This window comes from Jaculus jaculus, chromosome 13, assembly GCF_020740685.1.
Source record: "Jaculus jaculus isolate mJacJac1 chromosome 13, mJacJac1.mat.Y.cur, whole genome shotgun sequence".
Taxonomy (NCBI): Eukaryota; Metazoa; Chordata; class Mammalia; order Rodentia; family Dipodidae; genus Jaculus; species Jaculus jaculus.
In genome coordinates, this window is record NC_059114.1 from 34,521,562 (window position 1) to 34,541,163 (window position 19,602).

At 45.6% G+C, this 19,602-nt stretch overlaps 1 protein-coding gene across 5 annotated transcripts in view; it reads right to left on the reverse strand.

Moving 5' to 3' along the window:
• Positions 1–18,916, reverse strand: part of Ablim3 (actin binding LIM protein family member 3) — a 128,358-nt gene extending 109,442 nt beyond the window's left edge. For all 5 annotated transcript variants that reach the window (XM_045132529.1, XM_045132528.1, XM_045132526.1 and 2 more), the window contains exons 1-2: positions 18,771–18,916; positions 18,328–18,424 (exon numbers count right to left, since the gene is read on the reverse strand). In XM_045132529.1, the coding sequence (XP_044988464.1) occupies positions 18,328–18,340 (13 nt within the window). In that variant the 5' untranslated portion in view covers positions 18,341–18,424; positions 18,771–18,916. The remainder of the gene's footprint in view (positions 1–18,327; positions 18,425–18,770) is intronic.
• Positions 18,917–19,602: the final 686 nt, after the last annotated feature.

The following is a 19,602-nucleotide window of genomic DNA, read 5'->3' on the forward strand; positions in this document are numbered from 1 at the left end:
AGGCATCTCCCAAGCCCCTTCATCTATATTCATCTGTAATGCATTGGTTGGGATTCTTACCAGTTTTAATTGATTTTCGTGATCTAAGAAGTTAATGCCTTCCTCAAGGTCACAAGATGTTCTCTCTTTTTTCTTCCAGAAGCTGTATAATTTCAGCTTTTAGTTTATTTAGGCCTGTGATCTATTCTGGATTGATTTTTTGTGTTGACTTAGCAGGGGTCTTGTAAAAGGACTAATGATGGGTAGACTTGTTAAGTATAATGACTCATTTACTTTAATTTTATTTATTTATGAAAGAAGGGATGGAGGGAGGGAGGGAAAGAGGAGGGCCCCACACACACAGAAAGAGAGAGAGAGAGAGAAGAATGTGAATGGGTGCTGCACCAGGGAGTTTTTGCCACTGCCAATGAACTCCAGACACATGTGCCACACTTTGTGTACTTGGCTTTATATGGGTATTTGAGTAATTAAACCCAGGATGGCAGGCCTTGCAAGCAAGTGCCTTTAACTACCGAACCCTTTCCCCAACCCCCTTTTGCTTTTTATTGTGGTATACCTTACAGACTTTCTAAATCTTAAGTATACAGCCCAAAATATGTCCCTGCAGTCACATTCAGGTTACTGAAGGATTCATTTTGTTCAGAAATATTTGCGAATCTCTCTATATTAGTTTTCAATCTGCATCATACTCAGGATAGATTTTTCTCAAGGTGGATTTTCCTTAATACATGCATTTGACAGGTGCTATGCACTTTAAGTTAAGTGCACAGACTCAAGCTCCAGAAAATATCCCCTAGCTACTCAGTGGTCTGTGATTTGCCTTTGGGAACAAATGCACTCATATCTGACTGACATATGATCCCTGTCCTCAAAGAGTTTATAACTTAAGAGGGGTACTAAAAATGCTCCAACAAACAATGTGACCTTATAGCAAATGACCTGTGACCAGTCCAATGTTTTAACCCAAATATTCAAACCAACCAGGGGTTTCAGAAGAGGCCATCCACTTCAGGAGTAGATGCAAAGTGGTTCAATAGAAGAAAATTTTATACTAAAGATGGCAAGGTCACTTAGAAATCAAGCTGGAGGGCTGGAGAGATGCTTAGTGGTTAAGACACTTGCCTGCAAAGCCAAAGGACCTTGGTTCGATTCCCCAGGACCCACATAAGCCAGATGCACAAGGTGGCACATGTGTCTAGTGTTCATTTACAGTGGCTAGAGGCCCTGGCCCACCCATTCTCTCTCTCTCTTGCATTCTCCCTCTCTCTCCTTCTTTCTCTCTTGCTCTCTCAAATAAATAAAAAATTTAAAAAAGAAATCAAGCTGTAGCTGAGCTGAAAACTTCTTCTCTGTAGACCAGCTGACAAAAAGCTGGAAAAAAAGCTATGCTTCATGCAGCTCTATGGGCGAGAGAAATCATCAGTGGAGGTAAACAACAATGGACACTGCAAGCCTTAAGTTTGGCCAGCTAGGCCAAATGAGCCAATGGCTGCAATAGTTACATCTCTGTTGTGGGGGAAATCAACCACTCTCTAACTGGACTGGAGGCCTACTCCACAGGAGGGAATACATGCCTGGTAATGAAAACCTATGATGGGGGAGGTTATGAGCCCTAGAAGTGTAATGCCTGCTGGTGTCTGGCTAAATGCATATATTATGCTCATTAAACTGCCCAGTAACCACTTCTCTTAATGTTCATACTCATATATTAATGATACTCTCACTTTTCAGATAGCATGAACTCTGGGATGACTCAGAAGGCACCATGCCTGGCCTTTGACTACATTAATGACAAGGGAATGTAAGCTTTGAGTAGAAAATAAGAATAAAGAGCAAAGAAAAGAAAAGAAGTGACAGAAGAGTGCTCAGCACTCAAACATCTCTATCACATCCTCCAAGGCTCAGGGTCCACTATGAAAGAGGTGGCAGAAACAATGTAAGAGGCCCAGAAAGGGTAGGACTGCATACAGTGCACTCTTCCAGACACAAAATGGCCTGGATATCCATGACCTTGTGATGTCTGGTACTACCTACATGGAAAGATGATGACATTAAAATAAAAGGGAGACTAATGGGGGGGATATGATGGAGAGTGGCATTGTGAAGGGGAAAGTGGGGGAGGGGAGGGAATTATCATGGTTTATTGTCTATAATTATGGAAACTGTCAATTAAAAAGTTAAAAAATAGTGACTAGCTTTGGCTTCAGATATGGCTGGATTCAAAGACTTTGCTATATGGTCACCACTCTGACTTTATTTTCTAGACAGTTGTTTGTTGAAATGACCATTGGTGTCTCCACATCTTCATCATCACAACTCAACAACCTCAAAGGAATGAACATGTCACCTTCCCTATATCTTCCTGTCCTATTTCAGGGAATATTTTCGCCTAGCCTGTGTCTAAGGTTCCCTGATGAACAAATTTCAGCAGTGTAGATGGAACACTCTGATTGGCTAGCTTGGGCCAGGTGAGGCAGAACGCCATATTGATAGAACATTAACATTTAAGAAGACAAGGGTAAGTTCTTGCCAAGAATATGAAGAGCTTGGCAAGGGTGGGAGCTGTGATAAAACATGTTAGTTAAATACTTTGACTACTTGTTTTTTTGAGGTAGAGTTTCACTCTAGCCCAGGACGACTTGGAATTTACTATGTAGTCTCAGTCAGGCCTCAAACTCATAGTGATCCTCCTACCTCCGCCTCACGAGTGCTGCGATTAAAGGTGTGTGCCACCATGCCTGGCCTTTGACTACATTAATGACAAGGGAATGTACACTTTGAGTAGAAAATAAGAATAAAGAGAAAAGCAGCAGGAGATTCAGTTCTTGATTTTTTTTTTTAACTTAGATGCTGAGGCTACAACTTAGGTCCTCTTGTTGTGTAGCAAGTGCTCTTTCCTGCAGAGCCACCTTCCCAGCCCTTGCTCTTTATTTATTCCGTCACCCATGTTCAGGCATGCATTGGCATGGAATATTGTCACGTTTGTCCTGTCCCAAAGCAGAATCTCTAGCTGAGTGGTGTTCTCTGAAGCCCAAGATATATCTTCTCAATAGACCTCAGGGCAGCCTGGTATTTAGTATCTACTTGAGAACTCATCTAATACCACAGTACAAATAATGTGGTATCTAACCATGGGGGAACATAAAGAATGATAAGCTGTCTGGTCCTTTCTATCTCTATCTTTGAGCCACCATATTTGAATGTAAATGCCCTACAATGACAGAGGCAAACTAGATTAAAAGGATTAGGCGTTTCTGTCATTGTGTTGTTCTTAGAATGTCAATGTTTCAAGAGATCTTAAAGCTGGTCCAGCATAGAAAAGTAGCCCAAGGTCCAAATCATCCTCTGCCCTTAGTCTAAAACTATTTACTTATTTATTTATGAGGAGAATGAGAGAGTGAGTATGGGTGCATCAGGGCCTCTTGCCCCTGCAAACAAATTCCAGGTGCATGCACCACCCTGTGCTTTGGGCAGAGCTTTACTCATCTCCCCTCACACTGTCTACTTTCATGTCACAGAGTCTGTGTGGCCTGGAAAGACCAAAATATTTACTCTCTGGCCCTTCACAGGAAAAGTTTGTAACCTCCTAGTCCAATATGACATATTCTCTGCTCAATTAAAAATCAGTATGACTTCTGCCTTATGCTTGGGGAAAAACCTGCTCATGGAAATTGTTTGGAAAGGGATCTGACATATAATAAATTAGTCTTCCTTCACTGTTAGCTAACCAAATCTTGAGTTACCAGTACATACCTCTGTTCCTTTTTCCTAATGGAAGATCATGAGGTGACTGTGTTATGATAATACTATGTGATGACTAATTCACATATAAAAGAACTTCTCACTATATATTCAAATAGACTTCATTACTTTATTAGTATTAATCTGTGTTTCCCACATGCCCAGCACTGTGCTAAACATCTCATATCTCTTCTTTCATCAATACTCACCTCTTTCTCCTATCTGAGAGGAGAGTGAATCCTGGGTGGAAATAGGTAAAGCAATGCCCTAAGGGTGGCACAGCCAGAAAGTGAAATTCCCAGCTGAAATGTGAACTCAGGCTGGCTGGCTCTGTAGCTCAATCACTTATCATATGCACCATCTAGGCTTCTTGAATAGACTTAGTCACCCAGTTTTCAAAGTATCAGTTTTTCAGTATCACAAAGCAGAATCAGATAACAGTCCATGGGTGCATGTAGGGGCAGTGATGCCAACAGCAATGCATGTGATGCAACTGCGCCATGGCCTGCCCACTTCCTCGGAGGTCTACACTCTCCCTTGCAGCCACTCTCATGAAACGCCGCATCTTGCCATCCTCTGGCTGGCCCCAGGCTCTGGGATGTATCAGATGAGTGTTGCCAGGAGATATTTCTAAATAATGCAAAGTCTTGGTTGGGTCATTATTCAGCTCAAGACCTCATTGGCTGTAGACTGTGACACATGCTCCTTAACCAGCCATCTAAAAGTTTCAAAGACCTGATTCTTGCCAAACCTCTAACCTTATTTCTCCCCCCAACACTGACTCATGTTCTGTACAACACACACACACCAGCTGGTCTTCCTGACCCTTCCCTACGTGCTCTAGTCACTAGCCAAGGGCACAGGACTCAGGAGTTGCACAAGAGGTTGCGGGATGCTTGCCTGTGAGAATGAACAAATAAGACCTGTTATCTCTTCACGTGACCTGACGAGTTTGCTCATCCTTTCAGTCTAGGTAGAATGGTGCCATCCCAGGCCTTCTGAAGGACTTTGGCCTGCCTTCTTCCCAGTGCCTGATGGCCTCCCTGACAGTAGAGCCTCCAGTACTTGTACCCCTCCCCCACCTTGGTGCCATGGGAAGGAAGTGACCTTTGGTTTGTTTCTCTGTCTTGTGGCTCTCAGGTTCCATTGCTTGAAACGTCATTGCTATATAAAGCAGGGACTGGTTTCTTTGCTCAGGGAAGGAACAAATAGTGCGGAGACATCCAACTACAAGACCAGCCATTTCAATCCTGGGACTCCATCACAGAAAACTGAAAAAAGTGGATGAAAGGAAGAACAGAAAGGAGGGAAGGGTGGCTTCACCCAGGTGATTTATCTGTGAACCCCATTTTATTTTTATGTAAAAGGAAGACATTAAACTTATCTTTATGTAGTCACTCAGGGCTCCATCACATTTCAGAGTTGATATTTGGAAGCAACTTTTCTAAGCTAGTTTCCTTTTCTATTAATTGAGGGTGATAGACAGTATCTCTTCACAGGCCTCCCCCCCCCCCACGCCCTGAGGTAGGGTCTTGCTCTGCCCAGGCTGATCTGAACTCACTATGTTCTCTCAGGGTGGTCTCAAATTCATGGGTGATCCTCCTACCTCTGCCTCCAAAGTGCTGGGATTAAAGGCACTTGCCACTACACCTGGCTTCACAGGACTTTTGTGATGGTTAAGTGGGCTAATGCACAAGGAGAGGTGACCCTGTGTTCCACAAATGCTGTCTTAAGCAGCATCATTATATGTCTAACAATGACTGTGTGTAAGCAGAGGACTCAGAGTGACAAAACAGACAGGGTTTGTCACACAGCTGTCAAGGGACTTAGAAGAAAAGTCAAGGAGATAATAAACATAATAATTACAGATTATACCAGCTCTGTGAAGGATGGTGGGACCCAACATAATGTGGGCCTTCCTTAGATACCAAACTTAGATGGGATTGTTGTGAGCCCTGACTTATGCCTGGAATAAAAACAAAACTTCCTGGCAAATGTTAAGAATGGGGTCTGACATGTAACACAGTCCTTGATTGTTAGACAATGAAGTCTGGCATTATCATTAAAGGCCACTGTTCCCTTTTCACAATGGAGTGATCAAGAGGATGGTTGTAAGGATTTAAACATGGAACATATGTAAAATATCTGCACTCAGACAGGCTACCATTGGAAGAGAATGTCTTCATTGACAGGAGAAGGGAGGAGGAGGGCATGGTGGAGGGAACTAGTTTGAAGCTAAGAAGTCACTGGTGGGAGGTGGACTGCCCGTTGTGCATAATGCTGTGCCTCCTTGGCCTCTTCTCCCTGTAGGTGACAGTCTCAACTCTGTGTCTGTTCTCTGAAAGAGGCGTTTATGGCCATCTAATGTCCCTGTGCTGTGCAATCCTGACGTCACAGGCAGTTCTCCTTCCTCGCTGACTGAAACCTCCAGTGTCATGGCTACCTTAGTCTACTCTCAGACTGCAGGGCTGTCCCTCCCCTCCCCTCACACCCTGGCTCTTTCCCAGAGCTCAAAGGGCAGGAGCAGACCTCACGCAGCCCCTGCTCCCGCGTGCTGAGAGCGGCGTGCAGCGGGAAGATTGGCACTTGGAGAGTACGCTTCAGGTGCTTAAAATAGATCAACTGTGTCATTAGACTACTGCAAAGCCGTCAGCTCATTGGCCCTGCTGGTGAGGGCAAGTGATAACAGCCCATAGAGAAAGACCTGTGCTTTGCATAAAATTAAACAGATGCATGGAAGAAGCTTCAGAGATGATGCCAGTGGAAGCAGAGTCTGCCAGGAGAGGAGGATGGGCTACTGCTCAAGTACATACGCAGTAACCACCTGCCTAGAACAGGGCAAGGTGAGCCTGTACAAGCCCCTTTTCTACCATGTTTCTTGTCCTCCACCATTCTGGTTCCTCTTTCCTGAGCACTGGCAACAGATCACTGTCCTTGCTGAACAGGGTGCTTCTGTAGACAGAGCCTAACATGGGGCAGTGCTCTGACCTCCTGCTGTCCGCACAGCAGCCCACCATGCTGAGTGCCTCCACGTGAGACCAGGATCAGCCCGCCTCCTCTCTTCCTTCTTGATGACTGTGATGCCTGGGGTCATGGACATGCCGGATAATAGTGACTGGGGATGGGGAGAATCCATTCATGTCTTGGAGGTAGGACAGATGCAGTGACAGCATGAATTCACCCAAGACAGTGGAGGACAAGGACATGTCAGATAGGACCACCTTTTAACTATTGCTTAGGTGGCTGGGTGAGTAGAGGTTCTGAATCCATGAACTGGTGCCATGTGAGCTGAGATTTTCTTTATTAAAAAAAAACAAAACAAAAAACTTCTAGGGCTGGAGAGATTGCTTAGCGGCTAAGAGATGCCTACAAATCCTAAAGTACCCATGTTTGACTCTCCAGATCCCACGTAAGCTAGATGCATGAAAGGTGAGGCAAGTGCAAGGTCACACATGCCCACTAAGTGGTGCAAGCATCTGGAGTTTGATTTCAGTGGCTGAGGCCCTGGTATACCCATTCTCTTTCTCTCTAAAAAAAAAAAAACAAAAAAAACCAACTTTTTTTTTTAACTTTATTCATTTATTTGAGAGAGAGAGAAGCAAGAGGCAGATAGAGAGAATGGGTGAGCCAGGGCCTATAGCCACTGCAAATGAACTCCAGACATTATGTGTCACCTTGTGTATTTGGCTACATGGGCACTGGGGAATTGAACCTGGGTTCTTTAGCTTTGCCGGCAAATGCCTTAACCACTAAGCAATTTCTTCAGTCCAAGATTTTATTTTTGCATGCATTTACGTGTGTTTTATTTTTATGTGTATGTGTGTGCACATGTGTGTATGGAGGCATGTGCATGTACATGTATATGTGTATGCATGCATGTAGATGCCAGAGATCAGTGACAGATGTCTTCCTCAGCTGTGCTCTACCTTATTATTGTTTTTTTGAGGCAGGGCCTCTCATGGAACCTAGAGCTCACTAATTCAGCTAGACTTGCTGGCCAGAGAACCCTGGGTATCCTCCTGTCTCTACCTTTCCACACTAGGATTACAGGTGCTCGTTGCTACAAGTTTGTATGTGGGTGCTGGGGATCCAAACTCAGGTCCTCATACTTGTGTGGCAAGCACATTATCCAACTAATCAATTTTTAAGAGAGCACATTCATTAAGTTTTATTTATTAAGCACATTATTAAGTTGAAGTTGAAGAACCTTGGGGAATATGTGGATGAGAATCTTAGCAGAGCCTTAGAAAGATGATGATAAGGCTAAGTAGAGACACCTTCATTTATCTTTACTACAGATCTCAGTAGAGAGTGTGGGCTTTTCATTAGTGAATTCATTCATCAGATATACACTGAGCAACTATTATATGATAGACACTGAGCTTTGCTTTCTGTCAATTATTTGTACTCCACAGAATATTCTAGAAAGGTCCCAGTTAGTGATATGGGATTGCTGTTGTGGCCTCCTAGCAATTACTCCTGGTGGGCTGTCTTATCTGAGTTGACTGTGCTAACACAGATTGCTGTCAGTGTATGTCCTCAGCTGGACCAGGGGTGTTCTTGATGTCAGAACAATTGTGGAGCAACCACCCAAGGATACCCCCAGGATGCCTTGTTTGGGGCAGTGAGAATCACTAATCCTGAAGAGTTTCCTTTGCTCTTGGCCCTACCATCTACTTCTAGGTTCCTTGGAAATAAGGCTGAGCACCAAGAAGTGGGCCAGGACACTTTTGCCTGATATTTACCTGTCTATATCTAACAGGACACAATACCCCCCCACTTCTGCGAGTAAGCCTGCCAGAGAAATGAGGACCTACAGTTGGGGTTTTCTCCCTTTAAGAGGACTTTAATAGCATGTCAGTGTTAATCAATTGTAGATCCAGGCAGGACATTCTCACATGAACATCATGTATCAGCTACAGTTTCCTATCTCTGTGGGAAGACACAACCTCTCCACATTTGATGCTGCATGAATTATCTACTAGTCTGGGGTATATAAATTCAAGTGCCTATGGTGGCAAAATAGCATAGAGGTATCAAGCAACAGGAAATTGTAGCTACTGTGGTCAAGGACAGATGAGTATACAACCAACACAAAGCTGGGACTCCTACTGACTGGTCATGTAGGACAATATAATCAGGGCTCCAGGCTCTCCCATTTGTGTTTCATTTCATTTTGTTTAAGAGAAGCTAGAAATCTCAACATTGGCAAATAATCCAAATTTCTTCAAAATTCAGTATAAGTTAAGCATGTCTATTATGCAGGCCACCAGATCACATTGTACCAACATGAACAGTCTGTGAAGGCGAGGATCACACTACCTGCATTTATGTCACACTCCTGCATCATCCCCAGTACAGATCTGGTGTTGAGTGAACACATAATTCAAGTTTTATTCCCCTTGGTGGACATTTCCAGGAGCAAGACAGACTGGGAACCAGAACCATACCTATAAATTCTCTTTCCTTACTGACTTGTATGGGGGTGGGGTGTGTATTCAGCAAGCTGACTATGGACATGCTAAGTCACCTTTGGTCCTCCTGTGGGGGACCTCCTGCATGTGAACATCATGAGGTCCACCTTTCTGTTCAGGGATGGCAAAATGAGTGTTTAAACATCAAGGCTAGAGAGGACCATGGTGACACTGGTATTACCTATTGTCTGTTGGCACCTGATGACTGGCTGATGTTTGTGGGGAACCAAGCCATAGGCAAGTCTTCCCCTTGAGGGTCATTTCCTTCTCAAACTTGGTGCTGGGGATTGACTTGTGTCTCCTCCGGATTCATTCCCAGAGATCCCAAGATCTGGCTCCTCAGAATGTGACCTTATATGGAGATAGCTTTGACAGAGATAACCAAGTTAAAATGAGGTCACAAGGGTGGCTCTAATCCAACTTAACTATGTCCAAATCAAAAGGGGAAATGTAGGCAAAGACACAGTTGGAAGATGTGATGAGGAGACTGCAGCCAGCCACAGCTAGGACAGGTGTGGAGCCCAACAACCATCTGAAGGAATCTGCTGTGTTGACTCCTTGACTCTGGACATTTAGTCTCCAGGACTGTAAAGCAATACACCTCTGTTGTTTAAGCCGCCCAGCTTGTAATGCCATGTAAGCCTGGCACACTAAAACACACTATTTCTTCTTCACTTGCTATGTGTTGGGCACCATTTTAAGCATTTTATAACTACAGACTTATTTATTTATGAACACTATGTGAGAAATCCTATTATTTCACCCTTGTTGTAGTCAGCTCCACACTTCTGGGATAAACTTCCAAACCAGACACAGTTTATGGAAAGAATGGCATTTATTCGAAGCTTACAGATCCAGGGGAAGTTTCATAATGGCAGAAGAAGCTGGCCTCTTTTCTCAAATCCATGCCCAGAGAAAAGCCACCACCAGTACCACAAGCCAGTATCAAGCCACAGGAAGCCCAGGCAGAGCTAGTCTGCATACCTTAGGCTGGAATTCAGATCTGACCTCATTAACACCTTAGGGCTGGACCCCAGGACCCACCCCAGTGACACCTCATCCAGCCAGGCAGCTGGAAGACCAAATAACAAGCTTTAATAAAACATCCGAGTCTATTGGGGGATGTAAATTCAAACTACCACAACACTGTGATAATCATTACCAACAAGGTGAACTGGGATGCAGAGAAAGCTAATAACTTACTCAAGAACACACAGGAATTAAGGGTTGGAGATAGAATTTATACCTAGCAATTTAGGTCCAGTGTTCCCTAAAGAACTACAGAATGAGCTGGGCATGGTGGCACATACCTTTAATCCTAGCACTCAGGAGGCAGAGGTAGGAGGATCACTGTGAGGCCACCCTGAGAGTACATAGTGAATTCCAGGTCAGCCTGGGTTGGAGTAAGACCCTACCTTGAGAAACCAAAATAATAAAAACCAAAAAATCCAAAAAAAAAAAAAAAAAAAAAAAAGAAAACCAAAACCCTACAGGATGGCAATTTAATTGCAAAATACCCACAGAGTGGAAGGTGCTTATACACTTCTGGTTGTTTTCTATTCATTTACAATGGTATCTGGAGATGTTGGGTGAGAGCCAAGGGCTGACCATTCACCACAGTAGATACTATCGCAGCAAGATAAAGCTTTTTCCAGATAGGAAAGTTAGAGTTCAGAATTGATATCATTTCCTTTATACAATGCAAGTACTCCTGAAATGACATTATGATTTTTAGGGATGTGCTATAATTACTATGCATGATTTTAAAATGGTTACTTACGTTATTCCTCATGTCCCCTTATTCTCAAGTAATCACTGTCAACAACTTCATTATTCCTCATGTCCCTTATTCTCAAGTAATACCTCTCAACAACTTTATTATTCATCCTGTCTCCTTATTCCCAAGCGATCATTCCCTCTCAACAACTTCATTCATTTGGGAAGCACTGTTTAAAAATGACCAACTTTATTCCTATAATGTATCCAATCACCTCCATTATACCTGCTTCACACGTTTGGAATTTCTTGAGTGGCCTTCCCACTGGGTTTGTTTGGACTGGCAAGGAAGTCTCAGAACTCTGCATGCAGGCAATGGCCTTAGCAGAGGAAGGGCATCTTGCTCCTGGTGCGGGGGGCTTCCATTGTGATGTCCCTTGCCTCTCCAGACCCTTATTGCCTCCCTCCCTACCCTGTGCTTAGCCACAGGAAGTCTTGAGAAGCTAGTGGCTACAGGCCTGTCACTGCCTTCTCTGTCCTATGGCTCCTGATGGGATTGGGCCACTGGGATGTACCCAAGGGAGAGAAGAGAGGGAGATATTTGTCCTCTGACTCCTTCCCTAGAACAAGTTTGGATGCCATCTTGGGGCCAAGGACCACAAGCTCTGTTAGGTAGTGGCTACACAATGGTAGCTGGGCCTCCCATTTCCTTCCTTCAACAATCATGGTAGGGACAGTCAGTGGCAGGAGAAGGTAATGGCCTTTGTTACTTAGCCTCCTAGTCTTGGACCATTGCTGATTTTCCCTGTTTGTTTTTCTGTGCCTTTCCTATAAGTTTGTGAAGAGTCTTTCTTTCAAAATCCCTTCCCATTTCCCATCTGTTCCCTGCCAGAATACTACCAGAGAATATTCTCTACTTTACCCCATACTACAAGCAGACAGAGGTTATCCATCAATTTTCTAAGGAATTTCTGCACTTACTTCTATTTTACAACCACCCCAAATCCAGGCCCTTGTGCCTTTTCTGAACTAGAACAATGTGTCTCTCATGTAGGGTTCTCATTTCCCATCTGTCTAAGCCACATCGATACCAGGTTAATTATCTCCCTGAAAGCTGTGGCTCTTCTCTGTACAAAACCCCACACTGGCCACTGTACTGCAAAACAGCCTGCAAGTTTGGCTTTTAGAATATCAGACTCTGCTTCACTCAGTAGCCAAGTTCAGATTCAGCTCAGATCCATTCCCATTAGTTTCTCATGGCATTTCACTTGATCCACTTGTCATTTTATTGATGGAATAGATGTAAATCATTGTACCTGAGATCACAGAGTATGTGATAGATCTTAAATTTTGATTTGGGAATCCATACCCCTAAGCTCAGGTTCTTCCTACCAAGTGACTTCTTTGTGGGGTTATCCGATCCCTGAATACTCTTTTTAACAAAAGACAATTGACTCCAAAATATAATCTGTTAGCACTCCAGTGCACTGAGGGCATGGTTCACCATGTGCAGCATGCTCAGGCTATTTGAGAATGAGCCAGTCTTGAGTTGTGCACATAAGAAGGCCTGTGGCATTCAGGAGCTCTGACCTAAGTAAGGAGCATGACGTTTTGTCAGAGACAAAACTGCCTCTGATGGAACTCCTACCATCAACTTAGGAATTTTGACTGGAAATAAATAACTGAACATCAATGCTACCTGAGAACACACACCTGGTGTTCCCTGGCCTTAGGCTGTGAGAAAAAATGGTTGGGTTCATGACAACAGCAACACGAAAAGTAGAATGAAGAAAACACCTAGGATGTGCTATTGGCACAGGCTACATGCCACAGCTCATATGGAATTGGTTGTTTGGGAAGATGGGCTTCAAGGAAGGCACCATCTGGATGAATATGTAATGTCAGAGATGAGGTTCCATGCCTATGAACATCCTCGAGGGAGATGCTAGTTGGATTAGGTGCTGGAGAGAACTTCGGTAGCTCTGGAGAGCGATGAGCTCAGTGGGGTGAGGTATGGGCACGAACAGAGGGGCTGGTGAAGTGGAGAGAGGACTGGATGCCTGGGGGAGTCTGCAGGAGCAAGCCCTGCCTGGACAGAGGCAGACACGAGAAGGACACAGGCCTGCACAGGGTAGAAGAGGGAGGGCTGGTAAGGAACCCAGGTCAGGCCATGTGGAACACTATGGAAAGGGATGCAGAGTGGACACAGGGGAACAGTAAGGGGATGATTGGACTCCAGTTAAGGGCTGCGTGAGTGTGTCAGAAGACAAATGATCCCTGGAATTAGGTTGGTAGCATGCAGGAAGAGAGAAAACAGGATGGAAGAGCCAGCCCGTAGTAACCAGTGGCAATAACTGGCCTGACTCCTATCCCCTCTGAATTCTTTACCCGGTGGAGTGTGGGCATTTTCTAACCCAACTGGGTCTTCTCTTGTCTTTGGACCCTTGTTCTTCCATATGTGGGAGTTGTGAAAAATATGGCAATAGTAAAAGGTTTTTGAGTATATGACAACTGCAAATTAATCCACAATCAAATGTGTAATAAATCTGAGGTGTTTCGGTCACCATGCAGCCTTGCTGTAGTGCAAGACTTCGTTACAGCCTTGGTTCTCAGCACATGCATGCACGCTGTACTGCGCGTGCCATTGCACCACACAGGGTCAATGAGTGTTGCCTAGCTCACCTCGCCTTGGGTTTGAGATACATGTGATGAACTACAGCGTTTGAACGCACATACAAAGTCTTCTGCTTGTGTACAAATATTCTAATTCAATTAACCAGAAAACAAGGACTTAGTATTTTTCTACTGTCATTTCTCAGCATGTAAGTATCAAATTAGTATATTTTGTGTTAGAATACTTGATTTTGAAAACTGCTGTGAGTTGCTTACTTGAATTTCATAAAAGTTCATTAAATGAATTTTGGCTTGGGATTAGGACAGAATCTTCAACAATTCCTGAAATGGCTCTAAATACTTCTCCCATTTTATACTACATATTTATACAAGGTGGTGTTCTCAGAATTGGCAATAATAAAATCAAAATATCAATTAACTCTGAAAAACACATTGAAAATGTTGTATGTCCTATAGTTCTAAATACCCAGCCAAGATTTAATTTTTTAAAAAAAATATTGAAAATTTTTATTTATTTATGTATTACAGACAGAAGGAGGGAGAAAGAAGGGGGGCAGAGAGAGGGAGAGAGAATAGGCTGCCAGGGCTTCTAGCCACTGCAAACGAACTCCAGATGCATGTGCCACCATGTGCATCTGGCTTACATGGGTTCTGGGGAGTTGAACCTAGGTCCTTAGGCTTCGCAGGCAAGTGCCTTAACCACTAAGCCATTTCTCCAGCTCCAGGATTTAATTTTTAATGTAAAAATAAAAAAAATCTGATCTCTTGGTGGTGCACACCTTTAGTCTCAGCACCTGGGAGGCAGAGGTAGGAGGATCACCATGAGTTCAAGGCCACCCTGAGACTACATAGTGAATTCCAGGTCAGCCTAGGCTAGAGTAGGACCCTACCTTGAAAAATCAAATAAATAAACAAATCCATCTTAGTATGCAAAGCTGCTTTCATCCTTAAAAAATGGTAAGTTTTGGGCTGAATAGATGGCTTCACAAACATGTTGTTATATGTATACCAAATGTTTTAAAATCATTTTTATAATTTATTATCAGTGAATATAGATTTGTGTACCTATTTTATATACCTACCTACCTACGGTCCCTTGAAAGTTTCTTGGAAGGGCTAGGGAGATGATTTCCATGGTAAAAGTGCTTGATGAAGGCCTGAGTTTGATCCCTAGCACCAACTTAAAAGCCAGGCATGACTAAGTATGCCCATCACTGTAGTGTTGAGGAGGGTGGAGATGGATCCTCAGAGCTCCTGGGTCAGCCAGTCCAACTGAAAAATGGGAGCTCCAAGTCCAGGGACAGACTATCTCAGGGAAACAAGGCAGAAGAGTGACAGGATACCTGACGTCTTTCTCTGGCCTCTGTGTACATGTGTATACGCCATGTACATGTGCGCACACGCACACACACACACACATGAGTTATGGGGCATAAAGGGGTCACAAATGGAGTGTCAGTTCAAGGAGCCCTGCTCTTGCTGGGCGTGGTGGCGCATGCCTTTAATCCCAGCACTCGGGAGGCAGAGGTAGGAGGATTGCTGTGAGTTCAAGGCCACCCTGAGACTACAGAGTTAATTCCAGGTCAGCCTGGACCAGAGTGAGACCCAGCCTCGAAAAAACAAACAACAACAACAACAACAACAAAACAAACAAAAAAAGAAGCCCTGCTCTAGTTGGTCCACTTATTGGAACAGACATCACCTGTTGCTGCCTCCAGGTCTGTCTTCCACTCCACCCCTCAGTTTTCTCAGAAGCATCTAGTATGTACTGTGCTAATGCTAAGATTTCAAGAAAAAGGATCCTAATGAGACTAAAATCCCCACTGTGTAATTACTGAGTGCTGTCCTATTTTATTATGTGAGAAATGGGGTTCTTATTAATAAAAGCAATTACATGTGGTTACACAGCATTTCTTTATACTTCTGTTTATTCCTCAAAAGTCACCCCTCAGGCACACCTCTAAATTCATGGCAAAGTGTGACATTCAAGGACCAGTTTGCTAAAGTCCTGAGGCCAATGGTGACAAGGACCACCAGAGTGAATGTGACAGCCTGATCACCTGTCACTGCCACAATGACAACTATGTCCATAGATAAGATTCCTCAGTCTATTTTACACACAATGTTTTATTTAGTTTTATTCCATTCCAACTTGTACAGATGAGACATGTTGAAAATGACACAGCTAATAGGAAGACTTGAACTTGAGACTCTGTGATTCAGAGCCTGAACTGCTCTCTTCTTTAGTCCTTCCCTTCCCTCTTCCTACCTCCCTTTGAGACAGGTTTTCATCCTGAAGTCCAGGCTGGCCTGAACCCACAGTAATCCTCCTGCCTCAGCTGCCATTGTTCTGGAATTACAGACCACCATGCCCAACTCCATCAACTCTAGTAGTTGCCCCAAAACAATAGCTTTGTGCTCTTCTCTGGAAGAAATCACTAGAAACTTAATAGTAAGCTCAGGTTCTGCCCAAATTTTGGTGCTGGCTTTGAATCACTGAACAGTTCCCACTGTCAAACACAGCACCCATTCCAGCACCATCTGCAATCCAATTACCTGCATGACTGGAAGGTGCAAAACTTAGCAATAGTCTCATCTATGAAACTGAGCCCTTCTCCAGCTCGGAGGGAAGAGTCTGCCGAGAGCCAGGAGAGGCGCTGCGCCAAGTAACCCTATCTGGAAGTGAGACAGCACAAGTGAGAGTTGTGAGAATTATGTTAATAATTTTGAATGACAGAATTTCACATCTCAAAAGGTAGCATTTTTTACCTCATCAGGTCAGTCAAGGGCCTCCTGCCAAGACTCTGCCCCTGTGACCCAAATGGAGTGTAAAAAGCCAGGCATGGCTAAGTATGCCCATCACTGTAGTGTTGAGGATGGGAGGAGCCTTGCCACTCTTGGGAGGTCTCATTTCTACTTTCTCCATTTTAGGTTCTCCCAGTTGGAAGAAAGCTCAATGATAAGAGTCTAGCTCCCACACCCTGAGCCAGATTCTCCCTAAGGGTTCCCCAGAGCATTTCTTCTTCTGGGAAAGTCAGGGGGTCCCAAGGCGACCTTGACCATTCTACTGCCTATTTTCCATGACTCCTGCAAACTGAAAACATTCCCTGCTTTAAAAAATTGCATTTTTCAGTCCTTGTCATCTATAGCATGTAACACTATTGATCATTCTTCTTTTAAGAAAAAAGAATCTGTTTTTTTCTCTTGGGCTAACTAATGGAACAAGAGTTTCTTAGGATTCCAGACAGTGAAAAGGCAGAGTTAGTTGCTTCTAGCCTTTCTTAATTCCTTGAAAACCAGACGAGCCATCCTTTGCTTCTATTAGTTAGTGGGAAAGACTTCCATATATACATTTCCCCCTAGGTAGAATGAGAAGTGACAGGCAATGCACACCTTAATTCTGGAAGCACACAGATGCAAACATGTGGCCCACTTGGCGACTGGGTCGACAGGATTTTGCTCTTTTCTTGAGCATGGCATGAAGCCAAAGCATCGTTCCAGATTGTCATCATCGAGAGGCAAAATTCTTTGGCTGTAAGAGGCAAAGGGAGTCCAGCCTCGCTTGCTTAGCATAGCTATGCGATACACAAAGGAAGACGGTGGAGCGATGAGTCACACAAATACGTAGTAAATAAATATATTTCATTTCCATCTCAGTGGCTTTGCTGTGTTTTCCTCTTCTCTATGCCAACGGCCTTGAAACAGAGGGAGGGTGAGGAAACACGGGCTGGGCTAGACACAGTCTCACTAAGGTGCTGATTTTTTTTCCCCTAGCTTTTACAAAAACAATAAGTGGTGGATTGTTATACCGGAAGGATCTAATTTAACCCCTCTGCTCTTTCAGCTCTGCCGTCCAGGGGACAAGTTGGGGCTGATCCCTAAAGTCAGAGGCCCCTGGCAGTAAATATTCATGGGGGCCCTCGGGAGCAGCAGTGGCACTCCAGCCTGGGATGACGTGGGCAAACGAAGCAGACACGAGCAGGAGTGGGAGCACGAGCCCAGCTGTGCCTCCCATGTAATCACTCAGCTCACAGCACCTCATCCAAAGTCCATGGTTAGGGGGACCGTGTGTACAGAAGGCAATTGCTCAGTGCATGTCTCAGTAGGCAAGGCCCAGCCAGCAGCAGCATGTCTGCTCTAGGCTGTTAGTTGTTGCCTCTGGTACATTTGAGCCTTTGCTCCAAGGGTTTGTCCCTTCCTCCGGTTTTCTTGAGTGGCTAAGCAGCCTGTGGGTAGGTGGAGAAGCCGCCTGGCCCCTTGCACTGAGGGGCACAGGAGCCGGATCTTCCCAAGTCTCCAAACCCAGAGGCGGTTTCCTGAGGATTTGTTTATCAAATTGCTTTTTGCCATCCCATGGCACCCACAGCCTCCCGGCGCCCCGTGCGTTCCGGAGCGTACAGAACCTCCATGCACTTCCAGATGTGGGCAGGAGGGTCTCCTCGGAACCCCCACAGGCAGACAATGGCCACAGTGCTGCTTCTGAGGCCTTTCCAGGCATGGCTAGAAGGAGACAGCAGCCTTCCAGATAGAGGCCACCGGTAGCTCCGACTCAACATTAGCAAAATCATCATGAAAAGCCAGACCCAAAATCCGTCCCCGCGTCACAGAGCTTAGAAAGCACCCAAAGCAGGGAGACTGGTGTCAGGTGTCCCCACCGATTCCAGCCAGCTTCCTTCCTCCTTCCAGGCAGCCTGAGCGCAGGCTCCTGCACCTCCCGCCCCCACCCCTGTTCCCATGGCAAAGGAGAGGAGGATCCACTTACTGCTCGTGTTCATGGTGATGCCTTTGCTCTGGGTCTTTCATTCAACACGGAGGCCCCGGTGGCTTTTTAATTCGGCTCTCCCGGCCTCACTCATCACCTGGGGGCGGAAAGGCAGGGCAGGGCCAGCTCTGTATCCTCAGGTGCGCTCTCCCGCTGCCCGCCCCTCTCCGTCTGGGCTGCAGTCGCTGGCCTTGAAGGCGAGTGGACCAGAGCGCAGGTGAGCGCAGGGCGGAGGGGAGGCCAGGAGGACTCGGGTGCCCAGTGCCCCGTTCCCAGGATCCCAAGCCCGGGCCGCCGCGGGGCTGACAGCGCCGCTCGCGCGCTCGCCGCGCTCTCCTAGCCCCGGCTGCGGAGCCCGAAGGGGGTGTGGACCACGGGGAGGCAGGGCGGGGGCAGCGCGTCCCCGCCCGGCCTCAGGAGCAGTGACCCGCCCCGGGACCCACCTCTCGGCCAGCGTCTGGAGCCAGAGGCCCCTGCCCCGGCCCCCTGCGACCGGCTCATGAATCCTGCTGGTCGTCCGCTGTCCGCGATGGCACCGCGAGCAGGGCGAAACCCGAGAGCTCGCCATCCATGATGTGGGCTCGCGGGTTGGCAGCGCGGGGGGCGCGGCCGCTCGCTGCTGCCACCTGCTGGACGCGCCAGCGCGTGTCCGAGGCCCCGCCCTGCGGGGCTTGGTCCTGAAGGGCTGGCTGGAGAAGTGGAAGAAGGAAACTTACCTTCGGGAGGGCCAGAAAAGGAAATACTGGCTTTGCAGGAAGAAAGCTTCCATCGCAGCCCAAGCTGGGTGCACTCTAGCCCTAGCCCGGAGTAGGTCCTTTCTATCTCAACCCAATCTTGCAGAAGTAGAGTATGTGACAGCTGGAGCAGCGGCAGAGATTCTGGGGTTACCACCTGCCTTGGGTCCTTATTTTCCCATTTACTCTCTTTATTCCCCTGTTACAACTGTGTGTCTTCTCTGTCCCTGCTAGAATGTTTGCTCCATGAAAGAATGGATCTTTTCAGTCCGTCTTTGACAGGGCCTGCCATAGTTGGTGTTGACAAATGGACCATTTCCTCTCTGGTTCTAATATTATATAGTTCTGGGAGTAGAGGCGCGTGCACCTCCACCTTGAAGCCCTCCCCCGTGGAGGAAGGAGCAGGTGGCCTCATGAGTCCAGCTCACAGGTACATCTCAGCTTTTGAGTAGCAAATTGCTCTTGCCCCAAATTATTGTGTTTTTTTTTTTTATTTTGACATTCAGTTCTATGAATGTGTACTATTGACATTTATTTTCTG